Raw genomic sequence first — 20,445 nt, 5'->3', positions numbered from 1 at the left:
AAGATGTACTTAGTTTTTATATTGGTAATACAGGTAGATAGTTTCTGATTTCAAATGTGTGCAAAGTGTAACAAAAATGACAAATTTGTTTAAAACAAAGTTTATTAAAATATATAATTCTTGACATTCATGATTTCGTTTGTCTAAATTTCAAGAGTGATTATTTGCAACACAGGAAATATACTGTAAGCAATACTGGGAGTGCAAAAAATAAAAGCAGACAGGTGTGATTATGTGAGAGGAGAATGCTAAGTCATTGTAAGACCAAAAAAAGGTGTATGCTGTATTTATCTACTTACTTTGTAATAATATGATTTTGTGAAATAGGGGCAGGACCAAATAAGCTATCTGCTTCTGCCTGCTCCTTCTCGAACTAATCCTTTTATATTTTTATTTTGTGTTTTTATTTTTTATTTTTTTTTGTTAAATTCTGATTGTTTGTGTTTTATTTTGTAGTTTAAAATGTTTTGTTTTGTTTTTGTTTTGTTTTGTTTTGTCTTGCAACATTGCTGATTGTTCGAGATGAATAAATAAATCAAATGAAATTAAATGAAATATCAGACATCAGCAGAGGATGTTATTGCATATTTCTGAGAGATGGTAACAGTGAAGAGGACTGTAGATTCGGCAGCAGGAACGCAGACAGCTTCTCTGCAATGCTCCTTAGGAAAAAGGCTTCACAATCTTCATTGAGATATAGTTCTGTGGATATAGAATAGACATGATTAAAATTCACACAGATTACAAAATACTGTGGAAAAACAATGTGGGATGAATACAAAATATAAATGGCAGCTTCAGAAATAATGAAATCAATAAATTATCAGTAAACTAAGTAATTACTTACCGGTAAGGAGTAGAACATGATCCCGAGGAACAAGATAACCAGCAGAAGAAAAATCGCTGCAATAAAAATCCATTTGAATCTGCGCCAAACAATGAACCTCATGGTCTTGCAAGGGTTTACAAACCAGAAGAATGAAGTGTCAGGGCGGCTGTGGAATAGAGAAAGACAGCAACATTCACATAATTCACGTGAAGCAATTCATAGAGATACGAAATCATATTTTCGATACATTGTTATTGTTTTAAGTTCTCCGATTTATTACTTGGGTGGGTCCAGTTTGGGATTCATGTTTGGCTCATCTCTGCCTTTCCCAGCAGGTCTCTCCTCCATCTCCTTCTCCTCCACTATTTCCAGTGTCATCTCTACTTTCCCCTGTGGAGTTTGAAACACAGTCTTAAACAGTAACCAGAAGAAGAAAAAAACGTAACTCCGCACTGTGCTGTGGACATAAACATACACCAAGCACATGTTTCCCATCCTGCTCGATCGCACATGGCCACCAGCCTCTTACAGACTTCTGGGAGAATAGTGAGTTAGGCGGTGGTCTTTTGGAGGAGACTGAGCCCGCCATCCCGGGCAACATCTTCAGGCTGCACTTTTCTGGGCTCTTAGCAGGAGAGATCAGATTGAGTAAGTCCAGCTCAACCGAACCTGTAACAGAGATATAGATAGAAAATAATAATTTGTCTTTTATTGCAGTAGTCCTCTCTAGCAGATATATATATTTCAAAACCTTCCCTTTGTGTGGTCATGGCATAAAATGGGGTTAATATCACTGCTGTTTCACCTAAGTAGTCATCCATGGAGAATTTGTCATTGTCCCAAATCTGGATGATCAATTTAGGAGGAATCCTAAATTCTGTTTTGTCCAGATTCCAAAAGTGTTCCTGTAGAAAGGCACACACTTTAGATCATAACCTGTCATCATACCAGCCCAACAAAAAAAAGGATATGGTTATGAACAAAAAGCCCTGCTGCTGATACTGTGTTCCTGCTCCATGAGCTCACTCACTTTCCTCGAGACAACACACAGCTGTTCTGCAGGCAGGTAGTCAAACCCAAAGATGAACCTCCAGTTGAAATTTCCATCACCATCCAGGGATCTGTAATGGACATCTGTCTTCTGCTTGTTGTCCTCCATACCTGGCATCCATCTAGAATGTTAAATTCAGATTAGCTATGTGTAATATAAGTACCTATGCTAAGTACCTTGCTATATGTAAGTATCAATAAAGGGTTAAGGTAAGAGACAGGACAAGTAATGTACCCTTTAACGTAGATGTCACTCATGTTTTCTCCAGTGATGCTTGTTTCGTCCAGAGTGACATCAGTTGTGTTCCAAATGATGGCCCGTAAGACGTACCTGTTTTAAATATAGCGTTATATTTGACCCTTGAATGCACAATGATAAAACAATATTTTCTCAAGTGTCTCTTACTTCTTGGCTTTGCGTGGAGTGATATCACATGGGGGCCCTGGCAAACCAAGGCTCTTGGGGAAAACGTCTACCCACATTTGAATGTTCCCCTGTATTTGTAGAAAAGGATGACTCTTTAAAAAAAACAAGCTATCAACAACATTAAAATGTTAATTTCGCAGAGCACCATGTTCATACTTTATCTCTACTACCTGTAACTCTACTAAAACAAAATAATGTGGTGTTACTGTTGTTGCTTTAACCTGAGACAGGTTGGGTTGGTGGGAGCTGGACAGGGTTCTGGTCTCCACATGCTCTGGTACCAAGCCCTGGGTTCTGAGGACATGCAGGGCCAGCCTCTCTCTGGCTGGGCCCAAGTGCGGGTGGATCACAGTGTTTGCCTCTGTAAAGGGCATGGTAGATTGCAAAGTTTAAGGATGAAAGGATTATGTTAATATCAAAGAGCCAAAATGAGAACAAGATACAACTGCAGCATACTAATTAATAATTGTTAAATAGTCTATTAAGAACATTTAAGAAATCAAGACATGGGCATTGATATAGTAGATATAAGTTATAATACTACCAAAATATGATAAGAAGGCATTTGAGAATGGCAGTACCAAAATCTTGCAGGTTGTATTGTTTTCCTGTGAAAGACAGTGAGCTGCCATCTCCCTCTATGCGTGGAGGAGGGACTCCTCTCACGCTGGCCTCGTTCTGGAGGATCTGAGAAGGCTTCAGCTGGTCTCTCCACTGATTGATCCCTGAGCTGCAAGAAAGTTGTAGCTTTGTAGGTTTGGCTTTGAGAAACTAAAACACATGAAGAAGAAGTCCCTGACCTACTTTGTAGGCCGTCTCAACTGCAATGTAGATATTGTACTGTTAAGAGTACATACTTACACACAGTAAGTCTGTGGAAGGCCACAGCAGGACCTGAAACGAGACAGGAGTCTGTTCTCCAAATCGATCACTGTCTCACCCACTTTTTCATCTTTGCTCAGTAAGTCATAGTCATACACAGCAATCTTCAGGTCCTTGTCTTGAGGCAGGAAGCAGGAGAGCTCAAACATCCTGGACAAAAATGTATATAATGTATGTGTTGCTCCTTTACGTTCCTACTGTGGCTGTAATCTTTGAAGAAATCAAACATACATTCTAGTAAGATAAACACATTGCTGTCTCACCTCCCAAACTCTGGATTAAGGGTTTTTGGTTTGTAGTTATCTCTGTCATCCAGTGTTTTTCTTCCCAGTGCAATCTTAATGTATGGGTCACACTAAAATGAAAATGCATAAAAACTATTACTACTCTTAGCTTCAGTAGCTTCAATCATGTTTTTCACCAAATAAAATTTAGAGAGTGGTTGTCATTCAATTCGTTATTACTAAACCAGGGTGGTTGTTCAGTTGTAGCTTCATTTAATACTCACCAGTCCATTTGTATCCTTAGGCTGCAGGTCAGTACAGCGCACCACATAAATTCTGACCAGGCACTCCTGAGGTCTGCTCTCAGGAAGCTCTTTGAACTGGCGGGGTGGAGCTGGCACCCCTGGATCATCGGGCAGTGGGTAAATCTTGAATGAGCCCTGCATATCACCAAATAGGACAGCACCATTAGTCACATAACATCTCTTCTACAATATAATACAATTCAATGAGGAACTATATTCCATATCAAGGTAACAACAGATTGTAGAATCACAGATGATAAATTCATTCTCAGTGGTCATTCTTCATGGTCAGTTCTTGTCATTCTTCCTGAAAAATAAGCTGCTAAAATAAAAACTCATAAGCTGTCCAAAAAATTAAAGTACGTGGGTCTAATTATAAATTAACTGATTGCCTACATATCTATAATAAAATGCAACTTTATTATCCACTCAAAGTGGGAAAGTGTCTTTTACTTACCATTACACAATTCAAAACCTTAATCATAAAGCATATATTTGTAAATAGTAAAAACTAAAAACTAAATCGATGAAAGAGTTTATCATTAATTTATTCCTATTCCTTCATATTTGTAGGTCACTAAACATGGTCAATCTTTTTAAATATTTTTTACTGCCTTTAATTATCAAATATGAATACAATACAATAGAATGATCCATATAATCCATATATTCAGGACAGGATGAAAGTTGTGGTTTTCAACTCCAAAAGTACTATACACTGTAGCAAACTATCCCTTCACAGACATACCAATCTGCAGGCTAACTGTCCCTCTACTGTGTTTATGAAATTCATAAATTATCCACCAGAGGGCAGACAAAGGCTAGAAAAAGTGGCTGTGCAACAGCGAAAGCAGAGACTTCTCAAGTTACAATAGTTCAGGTATAATTGGATGCTGAGTCACACAGGGATACTTCTTCAAAATTTGGCTTTGTTACCTTGAACTCTCCCACCACAGTGGGATCATCTTCCTCATCTTCAGTCTTCCCTCGCTGAAGTTTGAAAGTGCAGCAGAAATCAGTGAGTCCCTGGAACTCTGCAACCTCTTCTAGTTCACTGTTAAACACCTGAAAACCACATAACACAATGACACAACACAGAAAGAAGAACACAAATGACATCTATTGTAGTCTGAATCAACAGAAGTACATTTCCAGGATAATTGCCCTCACTTTCCGTTCTCTGTGTGTTGCCGTTCTCAAAATCCCTTCTATACAACAAACTTAGAGCTTGCAAGCTACATACTGAAAATGGCATGTTTTGAATAAAATTTGGATCGTGCAACAAGGCAGGCCTGCTTGGTTCTTTCGGGGAATAATTGTAAAGATTTACAAAGAATATGTCTGCAGCATTTACTATCTAACAAAGTAGACACAGGGATACACTGGTAGGAGCAAACTACCTTTAACCATGTATCCAGCCATGTATCTATTGTGTGAACAGTAAACATTTAATATTGTATGCAGCGTTTTCTTTGTCAGGTGCAAATATTCCACCAAAACAAGTTCCTTCCTGAGACCATTTTGCAGCCATCACTGCATCCAGAGCTTAGCGCCACCCAAGATGATTGTGATTTGTTTAAAGAAATGCAAACAACCCAGAGCGTTTTTTCTCTCCTATCCCAGAATGTATGTGTGGTGTAGTCAGACCTTACTCTACTGCGTCGTGGAGATAGGTCTGGCAATGCGAGACTACATATATTGTATATCTACTGCATTATCTGCTACACAAAACTAAATCAAACATTTTATTATTGTGAGCTTTCAACCTAACTAAGTATACTTCACACCTTACTTGTAAGTTTTCACAAAACTCCCACATTTGTCTTGTTTTTCTGTTTTGGATATAATACGACTGCAAAGTCTCATCAAAAGTAACGAGAACGAGGACTTTCTAGTGACAACCCTGTCTGTCACAGCTAGCTTGCTGCACCAACACAAACAAGGAATCAAAGAAAGATGAAATCAATGATTGTGTTTTTCCCAATGTGCGACGACATGTTCTTACCTGCAATGTGTCGTATCCCTTTTTCAGGTAAGGCCCACACTTTTCCTGCTCTCCAACAGAGGCATAGAACTTACTCCACCAGTCTACTGCTTCCTCCTCCTACACGATAGAAAATAATGATGAACTTAGTATTTTTAGATATGCTATCTATCAGTATCTGTGAAAAGAGAAAAATCTTACAGTTTCTGGTTGGAGCTGCAAAGTGAGAAGCAAACAAAGAATCAATAAATGGAAGTAGATAGAAAATATTGTCTCCCACCTTTTGTGAGTGCATTATTATATACCTCAGTTTTCACGATGGCTCTCTCCTCAATGTCTATGACAACATCTCCCTGGGCAGCTGCCATCATTGCCACTGCAAAGTCAATGGAAACAGGATACAATAAGCCTTTACTGTATGTAGCTGACTGTGTATGTATCTGCCTAAGTCCATGCAAGTGTGTATATACCTCTAGTAGACATGCAGGCTTCACTGTTAATCCGATACGGATCACAGCGGAACTTCTCCAGGCAGTCAATGGTGCACTGACCCACCACAGGTTTCCTACCGAATGGCCGGTGGTCAATTACCTTAAGCACAATTGGAGGGGTGTACAGCTCCTCTTTGGGAAGAAGCTAAGGTGAGAAAACAATAGAACAGACCCTGTAAGAAAATATGGAAAGTCTACACATGAATATATATTCAATATTTATAGAAAGTTTGAGGGGTTGTACCACTTTGAGCAGCATCACAGATCCAGGGAAGTTGGGGTTCTTTTTGAAGTTCTTGACTACAGCAGTTTGAGCAATCACACCACCACACTCCACTATCAAACTGGGGGAAGAAACTGTGGCCAACTGGTAGGTCTTCATGTTCCTTAAGCCCCAAGTCAAGACCTGGGATCAAATAAACACATTAACACATTTAGAAAACTAGTCTGGGCAGATTAAGGGTCTAGCATGATAACAGGAGATGAAAGGGAGATAGGGAATTACATAAAACCACAACAGAAGTCTTGGAGTTGGGCTGATCTTGTCTGATCATGTAATGTGTGTGAAGTTAATTTATAGGGGCTGGAGCAGGATGCCGTGATTTTGTACCTCAATTGCAGTGAGCTGCACTACAGGCCTGATTCCCTGGGGAACCATGTATAGCTTCTCCCCCCGGCGAGGAGGCAACAGGGGCAGATCTCCATCATTCACCTGGAGGGCAAAGTACAGCATCACCTCCTGAGTACAGTTTAATAAAGTTAAAGTTACAGTATGTTTCCTCTCATCAGTGTATTCTTTACCTTGTTCTTCAGTAGGAGCTCGGCAGCCAGCAGTATCTCCCCAGCACTGCTACCTTTTTTGGTGACTGGGAACCACAGCAGCTTCGGGCTGCCAGCCACACTGGGGTTAATTTTCACTACTGGAGGGCATGTACAGCGACCCATGGGTTCATCTTTACCCTTGTAAATAAAACACAGCAGCACACAAACAGTTATCAAAGCCTGATACACCGCCATGAACCCCATTTGCATTTTTTAAAAGTCTATATGCCTATGTGATTTGATTTGGCAGATTAAATATTCAACATACTACTTTATCACTGTCGCACAGCTCCAACACCACATCAGGAGGGTTGCGGGCAATAGTTTGTGGGTCTCCGTAGATTTCAATGTCCTCAAAGATGAGAGTCTGATCCCATGTGGGGTTCAGGGTGGACCTTATGACTTCTGTGGTCTTACTCATATGTATGAATGACACATGGGCGTAGGGATCTGACGAGGACCAGGAGTATTATTTTTATGAAAATGTGAGACAGAACGTATGAACCTGTGATGTTTAATTTCATTTTTACTTTTGCCAAATTGTACATCCTGAGTAGATTTCATTTATTCCTCTTGCTCAGGCTTGTACTTTGTCTGGTTATTCTGAGCCACAAGTTGTTTGCTTTATTTTTACCTGAGAAGCTGTCTTTGTCCATGGCACAGAGATTCCTCGCCTGATACACGTACACTCTAAGATGGTAAAGGTAAGACCCTAAAGAGAGATAGCATCAGCATGTTTAACTGTATTTCACAGATTTTACTGAGGTCTTGATTCAATGTTATCTTGCATCAGAAAGTTTGAAGAAACACTCAGCATGATTGACCAGGAATTCACTTTATCTGACCCAACTACTTACTGCTAAAGTGGCAGGAAACAGTGGGTGTGTTGGCACCAAATAGTTTGGCTGCATCCGTTTTACTGGCTTTTTCGTCAACATCAACCCCCTGTTAACAAAACACAGGATGAGGTGCTGAAAAGAAAACTTAACAGCAAACATTTAAGAAGAAATTAGAAAAAATGAAGACAAGAATTCAGAACTAAAATAAACTTCCTGAGTGATTTGCCAACATCTGACAGGAACAGGCACATGCAGGAGAATAATGACAAGATATGACTCAGATGGTATGAAGTAACTGTATTTGCCATGACAACTGCCTCGTTAGGGATAATGTAAGAATACAACACATTTCTAGTAATGTTTCTCAGGGGACTTAAGCAAGGGCGGACTGGCCATCTGGCATACCGGGCACTTTCCTGGTGGGCCGACGTGCTTTTTGGGCCGACACAACTTTTTTGTCCAGCCCATGAACCGGCCCATAAAGGTGGTAGGCCTAGATCGGCGGCCCATTGTTTTTTCAATTGACACTGGGCTGCTGGCCCAAAACACTTTAGTCAAAAATATCACATAGGCTAGGTTTTTTTTTCTGACAGACGCGGCCCATGAAACACGTAGCTCAGCAGCCCATTGGTTGTTTTCTTAATTGACACTGGACTGGCCCAATCATATCTTTAAACAGCACCCTCTTTGGGATTTCTGCCTGCATGCAGTTTCAGTTTGCATCTGCCAGGCTTGAATAGTGATAGAGATCATGGAGAAGAAACGCAAAGGAGGTGCAGAAAAGCTGCGTGAGAAAAAGAAACAGGCCCTTCAGGCAGACACTGCCAAATGTGTCAAATTGACAGACATGTTTTCGGGGGTGGCAGGACCATCATCAGCTCCCGTGGCTGATGATAGTGGTGGTGGTGTCGGTGTCGGCTGCAGTGGCATGCACAATGAGGAGGAGACTCAGGAGGAGATGGACAGAGATGAGGGAGTGAGGGTAGAACCTGTGGTAAGCATAACTCCCCTTAAAACACTTTGCCCCTTGATAAAACTGAGCCAAAAACAAGTGGTGGACAAACTGTTGATGAGAACACTGAGGAGTATACCGTTTTATTGTATTAATAAAAGGCACTTTTTTGAAGTATTTAATGTGCCAACTCTCACTGATTCTTGCTTACTCATAACATGGCGTTAGTAGTTTTAGGGAGTAGGAGTTGGTATACATATTCAGGGGAGCGCAAGGACGAGTGGTATTTGTGATCTTATGTGGTGGGCTGTCTGGGCCAAAATGCCAGGGCCGATTTTTGGTCCTTTTTTGGTAAGTAAGACTCACTAATGCCCCTTCCAGTCTGAAGATGGCAGAGGACCCGATGCAGTCAGATGGGACCATCTTTCTTCTCCAGCGGCGGCGGCGGAACGTGTCAGAGGAGCGCTCCTTCCTGTGGAACTTCCAGCCAATCAGGGAAGAGTATTCCCAGCCTTCCCCTGGTTCTCGCCTCTGCGGAAGAGACAAGGATAGCAGAAGAATGAGAAAATGCATAACATCTCTCAAATCTACTTTTTGTCCTCACCTCAGTAACAGCCATTTTATCAGATATCTTCCTCCGTGGTCTTATGAGTCTCTTCCTGCGATGGACATGATACATTTTCTCTGTTGCAACCCAGGATTTGGGCTTATCATCGGGAGGAATGGTAACTCCGTATTCCCAGCCTAGTGCCAAAGGAAACACACAGGCATACACATGGACAAGTAAGACTTGCAGTTTTTCAAATATGAAAACAAGATTTTGATCCCATAATTTAGTCTTAGAATTCATGTTACCTCTTTCATCTACAGCCTTGTTGCTGTCAAAGCTCCAGTCATCCTCCCAGCTCCATCCAGGTGGACACTCAAACTCTCCTGGGCTTTGAACCTTTTCTCCATTCTAGACAACACAGACCCTCTGTCATTCATTGATGTGATGTATAAGTATTAATAAACACAAAATTATTGATAATTGAACTTGTAAATACATACACATGCTGAATGATTGCAGCTTCACAAATGCAAATCAACACTTATAATACCTAAACCTGCATTACCCAATTTCTTTGGCTAGTTGGGGCCTGAAATTCAATATTCACTCTCCTTCCAGCTTTGTTTTGCTCTTTATGTACGTATGTGTTATTTGTTTCTGTATTTATTGTTTGTTTAGTTAAATTATTGTTTTTATGTATGCACCATCAACCAAAGCATCAAAATCTTTTTCTGATTCTGATACTAACTCCTGAGGGAAATATCTGGTTCTTAAGATGCTAAATGCTCCTTTATGTTCACCAGCTAGTTGCTAATTGTATTTGTTTGACTTTTGTTGTTGGAATGTCTAGAATGAAAGAGATTTAAAACAGTCCATGGCCATGAAACCAAAACAAACTGGAAATGAACATGAATAGACAGGCGTTTGTCCTGTTTTCTTCACCTACCTTTTTCACAAAACTTAAATGTGTGTATGTGTGTGTATGAGAGCAGTAGGTTGTACCACGTCTGTGTAGGGTTCTGCAGCGGGCTTCCACTCCCCACCAGGGAAACGTGTTTCATTCTGAAAAACTTCATCTGTGAACTCTGTGTGGCCCGCATCTGCTTCTGTCAATAGGCTGTAGAAAACACCACCACAGCACAGAGGTTGATGAGAAGCTTTGTGACTCAGACATTAGCTATGTAGGACCATGACAAACTGAGCGGAACAGCTCAGGAAGACGGGCTTCAGAGAGCTGAAATTGTTTACATGAGCCTTGATGGGAGAATGTAAGCAAAGAATTAGGAGGCACTAAGGGGGGAAGGGAGACCTCCTTAAACCCAAAAAACTGGCTGATGCTGAAATTCCTTTTCATTTCCTGTGATTGTGTCCACATTGTTGCTGGTACAAGCATTGGTTTATGACTAGTGCCAATTAATAGAGCATAGAACTGAAATATGAACAGGATTCTTGAGGGTGTTACATAAACTGCACATTGATAACAGGATGTTTGTACTTGAGACTGTACAAGCAATGAATCACAAAGGACTGTGTGAGTGTGTGTGCTTCTGCATGATAAAGTGAGTTTCTTAAACGTACCATCGCTCAGGGTCAACGAACCAGTCTTGCTCCCAGTCCCATCCCCGTGGTGGCAGAAAGCGTTCTCTTTTCAGTTTCACCTTTCCAGTCACATCTGAGAATTTATGGCGACCAACCAGACCGGTAGTCCCCCACTTCCCTAAAACATGGGCCTGGTTCTCATACTGCGAAATTAAAGTGAGAGATAACAAAACGTGTATCAAATTAAATTAAATTAAAAAATATACGTAGTTACAAAAGGGAATTTTGTGTGTAGCTACTGTACCATTTCAGCATACACGCTGAAGTTTCCCTCTGAGAAGCTGTTGAACTTCTTCTCATTGGCAGAGAGACCGAGCCACATGTTGATCCGCAGCTGAACAGGGACCTTCAAACCTTTGTTTTTGTCCATGGGGTACTGACAAACAAAAATTATGAAAGTAGGAACTCTTTCTACAGTTGACAGTGAAATATATAATTACAAATATATAAATGTGTTGCTGTATGTTGGCTAGTTTTGTACCTGCATGCAAATGGTCTGGGTCCGTCCACAGTGTTTGCCACATGCCTCTTCACTAAAGTTGGAGTACAGAATCTCGTTTGCTGGGACTCGAGCATAAGCCACCCGTTTCTCTCCTCTTAACATCCAGATGATCACATCTGGCATGCTGTTCTGAGGCTGATGGAGACACAACATAATGTAACAGTTCAGTTACATGATACATTCCCATTGACATCTTTATGAGCTACATAACATCATATTTTTCCTGACCTCCTCTGCCAGCTGCTGGATTCTGTCCATCCAGTCCTCAATGTCACCAACAGTAGCCTTGACATCTGTGGCCTCCTCTCTCACGTGATTGGCCATCTCTCTGATACTGACCACAGCAGCATCACGCAGCTTTTTCAACTGGAGATCCAGTTCAGTCACACTGGGCTGACCCTCCAGCACTGGAAGCTGGAAACTGTCAAAACTTTGTTAGTGAGAGTAATGTGGGATGGGAACAAAACAAGGTAAAACAAGAACATGACTCAACCCAAACAACCACCTGGCAAATGTATTTGACCTAAAAGCAATAACCACACTACAGTTTTCCTAATGATATGTTGCTTATTGCATTACTTTATAAAACCCACAGGTCCAGTGTAGGATTTGTCTGGTCCTGTCTTACTTGTTCAGGTCCTCAAGCATGTGGTTGATGAGTTGGATCCAAATCTCTTTCAGATGTTCTTCAGACTCCTTGGCTAACATGGCTGTTTTTAAAGCGGTGAGATGGGACTCCTAAAATAAATCACAAAGAGAGATTAAAGTATATTACTGAGCAGTAAAACCTGTGTAAACATGCACAGTATGTGCCACTGTGACTTATTCTCACCAGTCTCTCAGCGATGAAGAGGAGAATGTTGACAGAGTCCAGACGGTGGCTGATGTCTTCCCAGTATGATGTGAGAATCACTACAGGCTTAGTGTCAGCCCAGGGCAGGTAATAGTAGTGATTACCTGTTGGATACAAAATAAATACACCCAGTCATTTTAAACACAAGTTGTGGAGTTGACCACTCAGTAACATTTGGTGTCCATGTTGTTGATGTTCTTATTCTCTTTGGTTTCACGAGCCCTTAAACACAGACTTACAGCATGGTTAAAAGTTTAAATAAAGAACTGTCAAATGTCCACTGTTAAAGCAAAGTTCTAATGATATATATACTCCATTGATAATTGTTATTTATTTGATTTAAAAAAAAAAAAAAAAAGAATACATTCAACAAGGTTGGAATACTATGTAATGCATGTGGATCTCCTTCATGCTCCTGAACAAAAACACCCTAGACTATAAACTGGAATACATTTTTGAGTCCTTTTTTGAATTCTTGCAGACTTCTTCTTTTCATACCATCAAACACAGCAAAGCTGTACTGGGTGGTGGACGACAGGGGCTTGCAGGTGGAGTCCAGCTTGTTACCGTAGTTACCAATGCTGACTTCAAACTGGATTGGCTCACCCGGCTCTTGGAGCATGCACGCACTGTGGAACACAGCGCACAGAGAGTACTTCCTCCTCCGTTGGTATTTCTGCAATCAATTAAAAAGGATGTGGCAGTGTAAGACTTTAGGGTGGGTTTATTTTTTCCCAATCAGAAACTTCTTTTGTTCAACACTGTGTGTGTGAGCTACTGATATTTTCTGTAGGAGAACTCTTAAGACCCACATTGCAATAACATTGGAAAAAAGCAATTAAGCAATAATGAAACCTTGCAGATTCAAAACCTTGGGCCAAATATAAGTAGACAGCAGTAATTACAGTATAACAGAGTTACAGTACACCGTGTATACCTGTGCCACCAGTATGTCATCACTGGAGATGTCATCCACATTTTTATCAACCTTTCCATCCAACTGAGTGGACAGCTCAACAAGGACCCTCCCCCTGTAGGCGACCCCTTCACCCTGCGACAAATCAAAAAGCAAAAACCTCATGTATGCATTGTCATGCAGGTGAAATATTGTGTGTCAATACTACAGTACTGAACCCTTTGTACTGAGCTGATTGGGTAGTCTTACCTTTCCAAAGTTGAGTTCCTCGTATGGGTCGGGAAGGCCAGTAAATTCTCTTGGGCTACCGTACAGGTTGACATAGCAAGGCCCAAAAGCTGGGAGAAAACCAATCTCTGATGCTGCTGTGCTCACTGTAACATACAGACACTTTAAAACCCCCACCTGGACAGTTTAAAGGCTTATAAAGCAATATGGTGTATGACAATAGATACACAAACAGATGCTGAGGGTTAAACAATCAGTGACAAAGCAACATGTTAAAACATGCAGATGACCATTTCATACGTACAGCCCTTGAGTCTGTTTCCAGTGGGGAACAAAACATACATATTGAATGTCTTATTGCAATATCAAATTATAAAACACTGACAACAAATATTACAAAAATATAGATTACATGATTACCTTCAATCTCTCCACCTGAGGAAGACATTTTGCTGAGATTAAAAAAAAATGTTCCTATGGCATCATCCTTGGATAGACGATCCCTGCCAAGAGTAAACTGGCACGTCAAATATGGGTTGTGATATTATTGTCACTTATGCAGCTGTGTATAAATGAACTTGCTCTTACCAGTCATACATAGTCAACTTGACGCGTTCACACATGGATGGGAACTACCGAGGCAACAGAGGCATGTGTTTATTGGTGCTGAAGGTTAAAGTGTTTCAGAAATTTGAATCAAGCCCAACTTCTTACCTTGACTTGGAGATTGATAAGTTGATTCCACTCTGGGTTTGCATTTTTTTCAATGGTTTTGGTGCGCAGCTAAAAGAAAATTCCATTGGATATAAATAATATTCACACAGTAAGAACAAATAAAACATTATTTTTCTTTTTACGTAACATGAAATACCTTCTTGCCAGCAAAGTTGACTTCCACATATGGATCCACCAAGTTTTTCCTGTCTCCCTCCCCTCCAAAGACCTGTTTTACCGTCTGAATAAAGGCATCATCCACTGCAATGTAAAGTATGTTCTAAATAGTGAAAAGTTTTTCAAGGTGATTTGACGGCATTAAACTACAATTGTGGCAGGGATTTATGGGTCACTTACTCTGTGGCATATCCTCAGCACGGTAGACTTTGAGGCTGAGTGTGGCCCATCGCATTGTGACACCCGCTGGCACCAAAAGATTGCTCTCTATGTCATCCTGCTCCTCACTTATATCTCTCTTCTCAGTCTGGACAGAGGAGAGGAGAGGAGAGGAGAGGAGACTTTGTCATGGTCTTTTGATAATCTGTTCTCTGTACTCTGATCTGTACTCTATGTCTAGTAGGAAGAAACTTGATGGTAAAAAAAAAAGAAGGTACACGCACAGGCGGCTCATCTCCAGTGCCCACAACAGCTATGCTGACTTTCAGGTAACCTCTGGCCCCCGAGCTAGAGTCATCAGGATCACTCAGGAGGAGCCACTTCCTCATTATGGCATGACCTGGACAATATCCAACACGTTCAAACACCTACAATATAATATATACAAACTAATCTTAATTTTTCAGAGTATGCATTTTAAATGGAAATACTGACCTGATTCATCATAGATGTAGCCAACATCCAGCTGGGTATGCAAGAAAGAAAAAAAAACATTTTACTTATCGTAAAATTTGAGTCCCTGCTAGTGAGTGATAAATCACTACAGGTCAAACTTGAAACAAGCAGAGATAAGGACGTAAAGCACTTCAACTGTCATACCTTGAACTCTCCCATTAGACTGTCAGTTCTGAGCGAGAAGGAGTCATAAACCTGGCAAAAAAAACAGCAATTACAGCTTCAGAAAGACTTTTCCTGATTTTAAAACCACATAATGGACAGCTTTTTATTTTTGAAAAAGAAAATTGCATTAAAAGGAGTTGTCTACGCACCCGAAGACTAATGCTCTCGTCAAACAGTTCTGAGGGGAGCATGTTAACATTGTAGAAGAACATCTGAGGGACAGAAACAAGTCATAAATAAATGAGTATTATTTGATTGATGAATAAAATTGATGATTATTTACAATCAGTAACACAGACACACTTTGTTATCAGTGATTGTGACAAACATTATATGACTTACAATTTATTAAGCTGAGATTCTTATGATTTGGCAAAAACTAAGACCAAGGAAAATGCACATGAAAGATCACTAATTCCTTTCGACAGAATGTGGTATTTTTTTGTGGACACATTACCTCGTCGAAAAACGCGTTATTTCCTCTTCTAATTCTGGTCCTGTGGGTTTGTCCGCATACATTCACCTTAACCACTGGCTTGATGTTGTTGCCAGGCAGCTGTCGACCCTCGATAACCCGAATACGAATCTGAAGTTCGCAAGCAACAGTTGAGACAATTTATCTGGGTCCTTTTTGAAAAGGTACCATTGATTCATTCGGGTTAACAAATACCAACTTAATCAGTACAGACACGAGCCTGCTCAAATACATTACATATGACCTGTTACAGGAACAAAAATATGTTACTAAAGACAACCATGTGTGAAATTGCTTGCCCTAATGCAGCAGAACTAAAAGAAGGTTTACATGTTTGCAAATGTTCTAACATGAATGATATATGTTATAATTCACTATCTATTGGCTCCACCCTAAACTGGACAATACCTGGAAGTCTTGAGGCTTATTGGCCAAGGCTCTATGCTTCTTCCGGCTGAGACGTAATGGTTTGTTGCTGGGTTTCCCTGGCTGGTTGGGTGAAGTGGGAGCTCCTGGGCTTCCACTCTGACCTTCTCCCTCCACGTCTGCCTCCCCCTCATCACCCTCATCACTGTCTCCTATGGAGCAAAACCACAATAATCACAACATTCTTTGAATCAATATTCCAAAAACACTCTGATTGGAGAAAAACTGACACCCTGGTACTGTGTGATGTATCTGCTAACCTCCTAACAACATGGAAGACACCTTTATTTTATTAAATGTGGTTTAAATCCAGACGACAATAATCAGTTTCTTTCTGTTAGGGGATACCCAGTGACTGTAAAAAATGGGGATACCTTGAAAACTTAGAAGCCTTACCAGTAATATCAAAACAGTTCTAAGAATAGCGATAACAGCAGCTAATAAGCACCTTGCACTTAATTGGAAGACCCTATCAAAAGTGGTTCTATGAGTTTTTATCCAGTGTTAAATATGAAAAAAACATAATTTAAGGAAAACCCCAAATTTATTTTATGAAGTTTGGTCCCTCTTTTCAGATATTATAGAAAAAACATAATCCAGTTCCTGAGAGGGTTACAGCTTTTTATATTGCTTGTTTGTGTGTTTATTGATTAATGTACTGTATGTCTTTGTGTTTTTGTTTGCTTATTATTGTGACTCAGCAAGGATACCCTATGGACATTTTCAATGTGAATTATTGTAAAGGAAATTGTTGTTTTTTTTGTTATTTTGATAGGGAAGTAAAAAGGCAGACACATTCAAATGCAGACAATTTACTATCTCTTTTCATTTCTTAGATTAACTGTCTACTTACCTGCATTCACATTAGTGTCTCCCTCAGGTTGATCATTAAGGTTTGAGGAAGTGTTGGCAGGGGGCTCATACCCAATCACTAAATTAATGGTTGCCTAAAAAAAGAAAAAGCTTTCTCAATAAACATCAGTAAATGTATATGTCTAACACCAAAATAAATGTCATAGGATTCAGCAAATGCAACTACTTCCTGCAGACCTATACAGACAGCAGGCACCATCTACTGCCAGAGCTGAAGCTGCTTAAGCTGATATTCTGTGTCGTAAAATTGCAGTGCAAGCGTCATATGTAAGTGCTAAATGTATTCACCCCAATAGCCTGTTGTTTCTCATTGATTAAAGGCACATTCTTGAATGGGAAGGACCTCAGTTGACCACTGGCCAAGTCTCTCAGAACGATTTTTGCCGAGCCAATGAACCTGCAAAGCAATCACATATATTTTTCTTTGGTCAGACAATCATACATCCATCTGCAAATGATTTGGTTCCATAATATGTGACAAATGTATGCCATTACCACATGAGGAAATAGGAAGCGGTGTTTGTGAATGTAACTGCTCGTTGCACTGGATAGTTAGTGGTTTCTACTTCCCAATTCAACTTCTTCACATATAATGACAAACCGAGCAACAGCACCTACTTTTTATACCAAACAGAAGTAATGTAGGAACAGTGATTCCTAACCACAATGGATTGCAACACATTGAGAGTTTTTTTTAAAAATATCCCTAAACCAAATAACAATATGACAAAACATTCAATTTGACTGGCTAATTTGGGCAAAAGAGCCATTTGGGAGCAGCAGTAACATAACTCAAGAGAACAAATGGGCTGCTTTGCTGTGTGACAAGGACCAGCTGGTTACACATAGGCAAACCCCAAGATGATGAAAATGTGCACAAGAAAAGGCAACCACAGGCATGTACTGGATGCTGTGTGCCTAGTGTAAGGGTGGACGCAGGCAAAATCATATTCATGATTATGCTCAGACTCTGTTTTTCTTCTCTCTCTTTTCTTCTCTCTTGTTCAGTTGTGCCATTATTTATCATTACACATGGCTTGGAAAAACTAATTGTTCTTGGAAAGCAGGGTCAACTATAAAACAGAGTAAATCTGGTATGGCAATTTACTGTCTCTACCACTGCAGAGGCCAACATGTAAAGACTAGTTTATAAAAATTGATGTTTGTATACATAATTCACCTAATGAACAAGAAAACAAAAGTTTGAACTCTAGTCTTAAGTATTTAGAACTGCTTCATTGAAAACATCACAGTGAAAGTGCAGAAAACAATTTGTCTGGCATACCGATATATTTTACACTACTTCCATATCACTTTTAAACAAAGTTAATTTGGGCATAAAACAATCTTTGCCAAACAAACTGAGCAGTCTCCAAGATGGCTTAACTTGATGGTACCGCAGATTAGATACCCCTGATAGGCTCTTTGAGTCCCATTCCTTTTTATAGATTGTCCTAGATTGAAGTAGTAGAGGAGAGTTGGTCACATATTGCCTACATGTTCAATCAAACATATTTCCCTCCAGAAGCTTTACCCTATGTCTAAAGTTTTTTTTGCATAGAAATACAGCCTGAGTTACAACTAGTCATCACAGATGTGCCAATGACAAGTCAGCACAAGCTCTCTTATTCACTCACCTCATGCATTGCAGCCAGTGATCATGGGAAAATATCCAAGTGCGTGTGTGGTTGACGCAGACACCCCTCCGCCCACCCCCTGTGCCTGCCCCAGAATAATTTATATTATACACTATCAGTCACTAGAAACTACAGTGACTCTGTGGAAATTGTAATACTTGGTCTTTCTTCTTCAGAAAGACAAAAGGAGTCAGACTTACAATGTTTCAAATGCATGTATGTGCCTAACAAACAGATACACATTAGTAAATTAAACAGTCATAAACAACATAGCAGTTTGAGTCTATCGTAGAAAAGGTTAAAAAGTGACTTTTTTCCGTTTAAGGCAACATTACTTATAAGAAATGGAGTGCTAATGTTAGGTAGACAAAATTCTATACTAACACTGCAAGTCTTAACATGGTCACAGTGAGTCCTTTGGTTATTTAGCTCAGACAAAAACATGCTGGCTCTGCTCCTTAAGAAAAGATCATAATAACTACTCTCAACTACACTGTTAGAATGAATAATGAGGTTGCAGTATCGGTAGTAGTACAAATGCTAAGAAACAAGCACTTTCACAGATTGTGATCACACATCTACCTTCTTAAAAGGTAAACCTTTAAGGTGTAGTGAGGTTTTCCCTTTCAGTCTTTACCTGTACTACATAGCATGGGTGTTTGGTTTTTCTATAATGGAAGGACTGCCTATACTCAGGGAAGTTGTTTACATTCACAGGCTCTTCTCCCAAAAGGCAGGAGTGTGTTTAAATGATCAGTATTGAGTCATACTGGGAGGTAGGCTGAGGGTCCTGTATTCATTCACTCAAAAAAAAACAATGTCTATAACACAATGTAAGCACACAATTGGAAATATTATATAAAAATGTCAAAATTTCAATATCTGATGCTTGTCATACACATACTTGTCTTTGCCAATTGTTTCATAGTCTTTGACAACAACATTGATGAATGAAGATGCATCCAAAGAAGAGCCTTTCAGATCAAATTCAAGCACCTGTAATGACATGGAAGATACATTTACAATCAATTAAAACAACATACAGTAGTTTTAACTGAGGCAATAGCAGCTCTCATGTGAGTCATATTTCCCAGTCAACAAACTGTAACTCTACCACATTAAGTTAACTCTACTTAACTTACTTCATCCCATACAGGATTCAATTCATTGTCAACTGCTTTGGTTTTCTTCTTTTCACCTGTAAACACAATGAACAGTATTATTCTGTTAAATAAAAATCATAATCTGCTGTTACAATATTATGTCCTAGATAAAACAGTGGACACAAACACTTCTTCAAAAAAATAAACGACATTTTACAATCTGCTCTTAACAGCTGAACACCTAATGCACTACAAGGCATATCATTTTTGTAAATATAAAGATCAAGCCTTGTAGCCAAAGAAAGTTGCTATTATGACCTTATAAGGATGTACTCTTCGTTTTGAATATGAATCACTGCCTAAATATTCTAATTAAGCTCTAAGACTAGATGCATACTGTAAACAGCTACAATTAGCCTAACTGCAAAAGTGATGTTCAAAACCTTAAGTATGACAGAAAAGATAATATCTTGATAGAAAGTGAAACACTGTGTGCATGATCATGCAGGCCGAGAAAAGAGTTAACAGAGCATACAATAGTTTCCCCAGAGAAAAAACTCAAAGCAACAGTCTCACCTCTAAAGACAACTGCAGCTATTGGATCTGGGTTTCCAATTTTCTTTTTAGGGATCCCACTAGCTGACTCAACAATGATCCGCAGCATTTTGACAAATGTATCCAGAAAAACGAATCATATTCCGTTGAGAGAGAGCGCGAGAGAAGGGGACCCTCAGAGGGAACTGAAAC

The 20,445-nt window shown here is 39.8% G+C and overlaps 1 protein-coding gene across 1 annotated transcript; it reads right to left on the bottom strand.

Annotated features, from left to right (window-relative positions):
* Positions 1-84: 84 nt before the first annotated feature.
* On the bottom strand, positions 85-20,362 carry myofl (myoferlin like). The gene is made up of 53 exons (XM_078272482.1): positions 20,275-20,362; positions 19,738-19,793; positions 19,500-19,591; positions 17,247-17,355; positions 16,939-17,032; positions 16,068-16,237; positions 15,642-15,770; positions 15,334-15,396; positions 15,164-15,214; positions 14,999-15,029; positions 14,788-14,903; positions 14,525-14,651; positions 14,325-14,428; positions 14,168-14,236; positions 14,042-14,085; positions 13,874-13,956; positions 13,475-13,599; positions 13,247-13,360; positions 12,808-12,985; positions 12,289-12,413; positions 12,085-12,194; positions 11,685-11,877; positions 11,436-11,591; positions 11,199-11,330; positions 10,934-11,097; positions 10,358-10,472; positions 9,661-9,763; positions 9,410-9,549; positions 9,172-9,336; positions 7,872-7,959; positions 7,649-7,726; positions 7,283-7,464; positions 6,994-7,152; positions 6,803-6,904; positions 6,437-6,598; positions 6,172-6,337; positions 6,007-6,077; positions 5,903-5,917; positions 5,723-5,821; positions 4,654-4,782; positions 3,697-3,852; positions 3,452-3,543; positions 3,168-3,338; positions 2,888-3,036; positions 2,528-2,667; positions 2,286-2,374; positions 2,115-2,210; positions 1,860-2,001; positions 1,635-1,734; positions 1,305-1,498; positions 1,110-1,219; positions 848-995; positions 85-702 (listed from the first exon to the last, which is right to left on the bottom strand). Exons 1-53 carry the CDS (start codon positions 20,360-20,362, stop codon positions 664-666), a joined length of 6,123 nt encoding a protein of 2,040 aa, XP_078128608.1. The 3' UTR covers positions 85-663.
* Between the last annotated feature and the right edge of the window lie 83 nt (positions 20,363-20,445).

Source organism: Sander vitreus, chromosome 17, assembly GCF_031162955.1.
Source record: "Sander vitreus isolate 19-12246 chromosome 17, sanVit1, whole genome shotgun sequence".
NCBI lineage: Eukaryota > Metazoa > Chordata > Actinopteri > Perciformes > Percidae > Sander > Sander vitreus.
The sequence above is the reverse complement of the archived record's forward strand: the minus strand, read 5'-3'. Positions and strand labels throughout refer to the sequence as shown.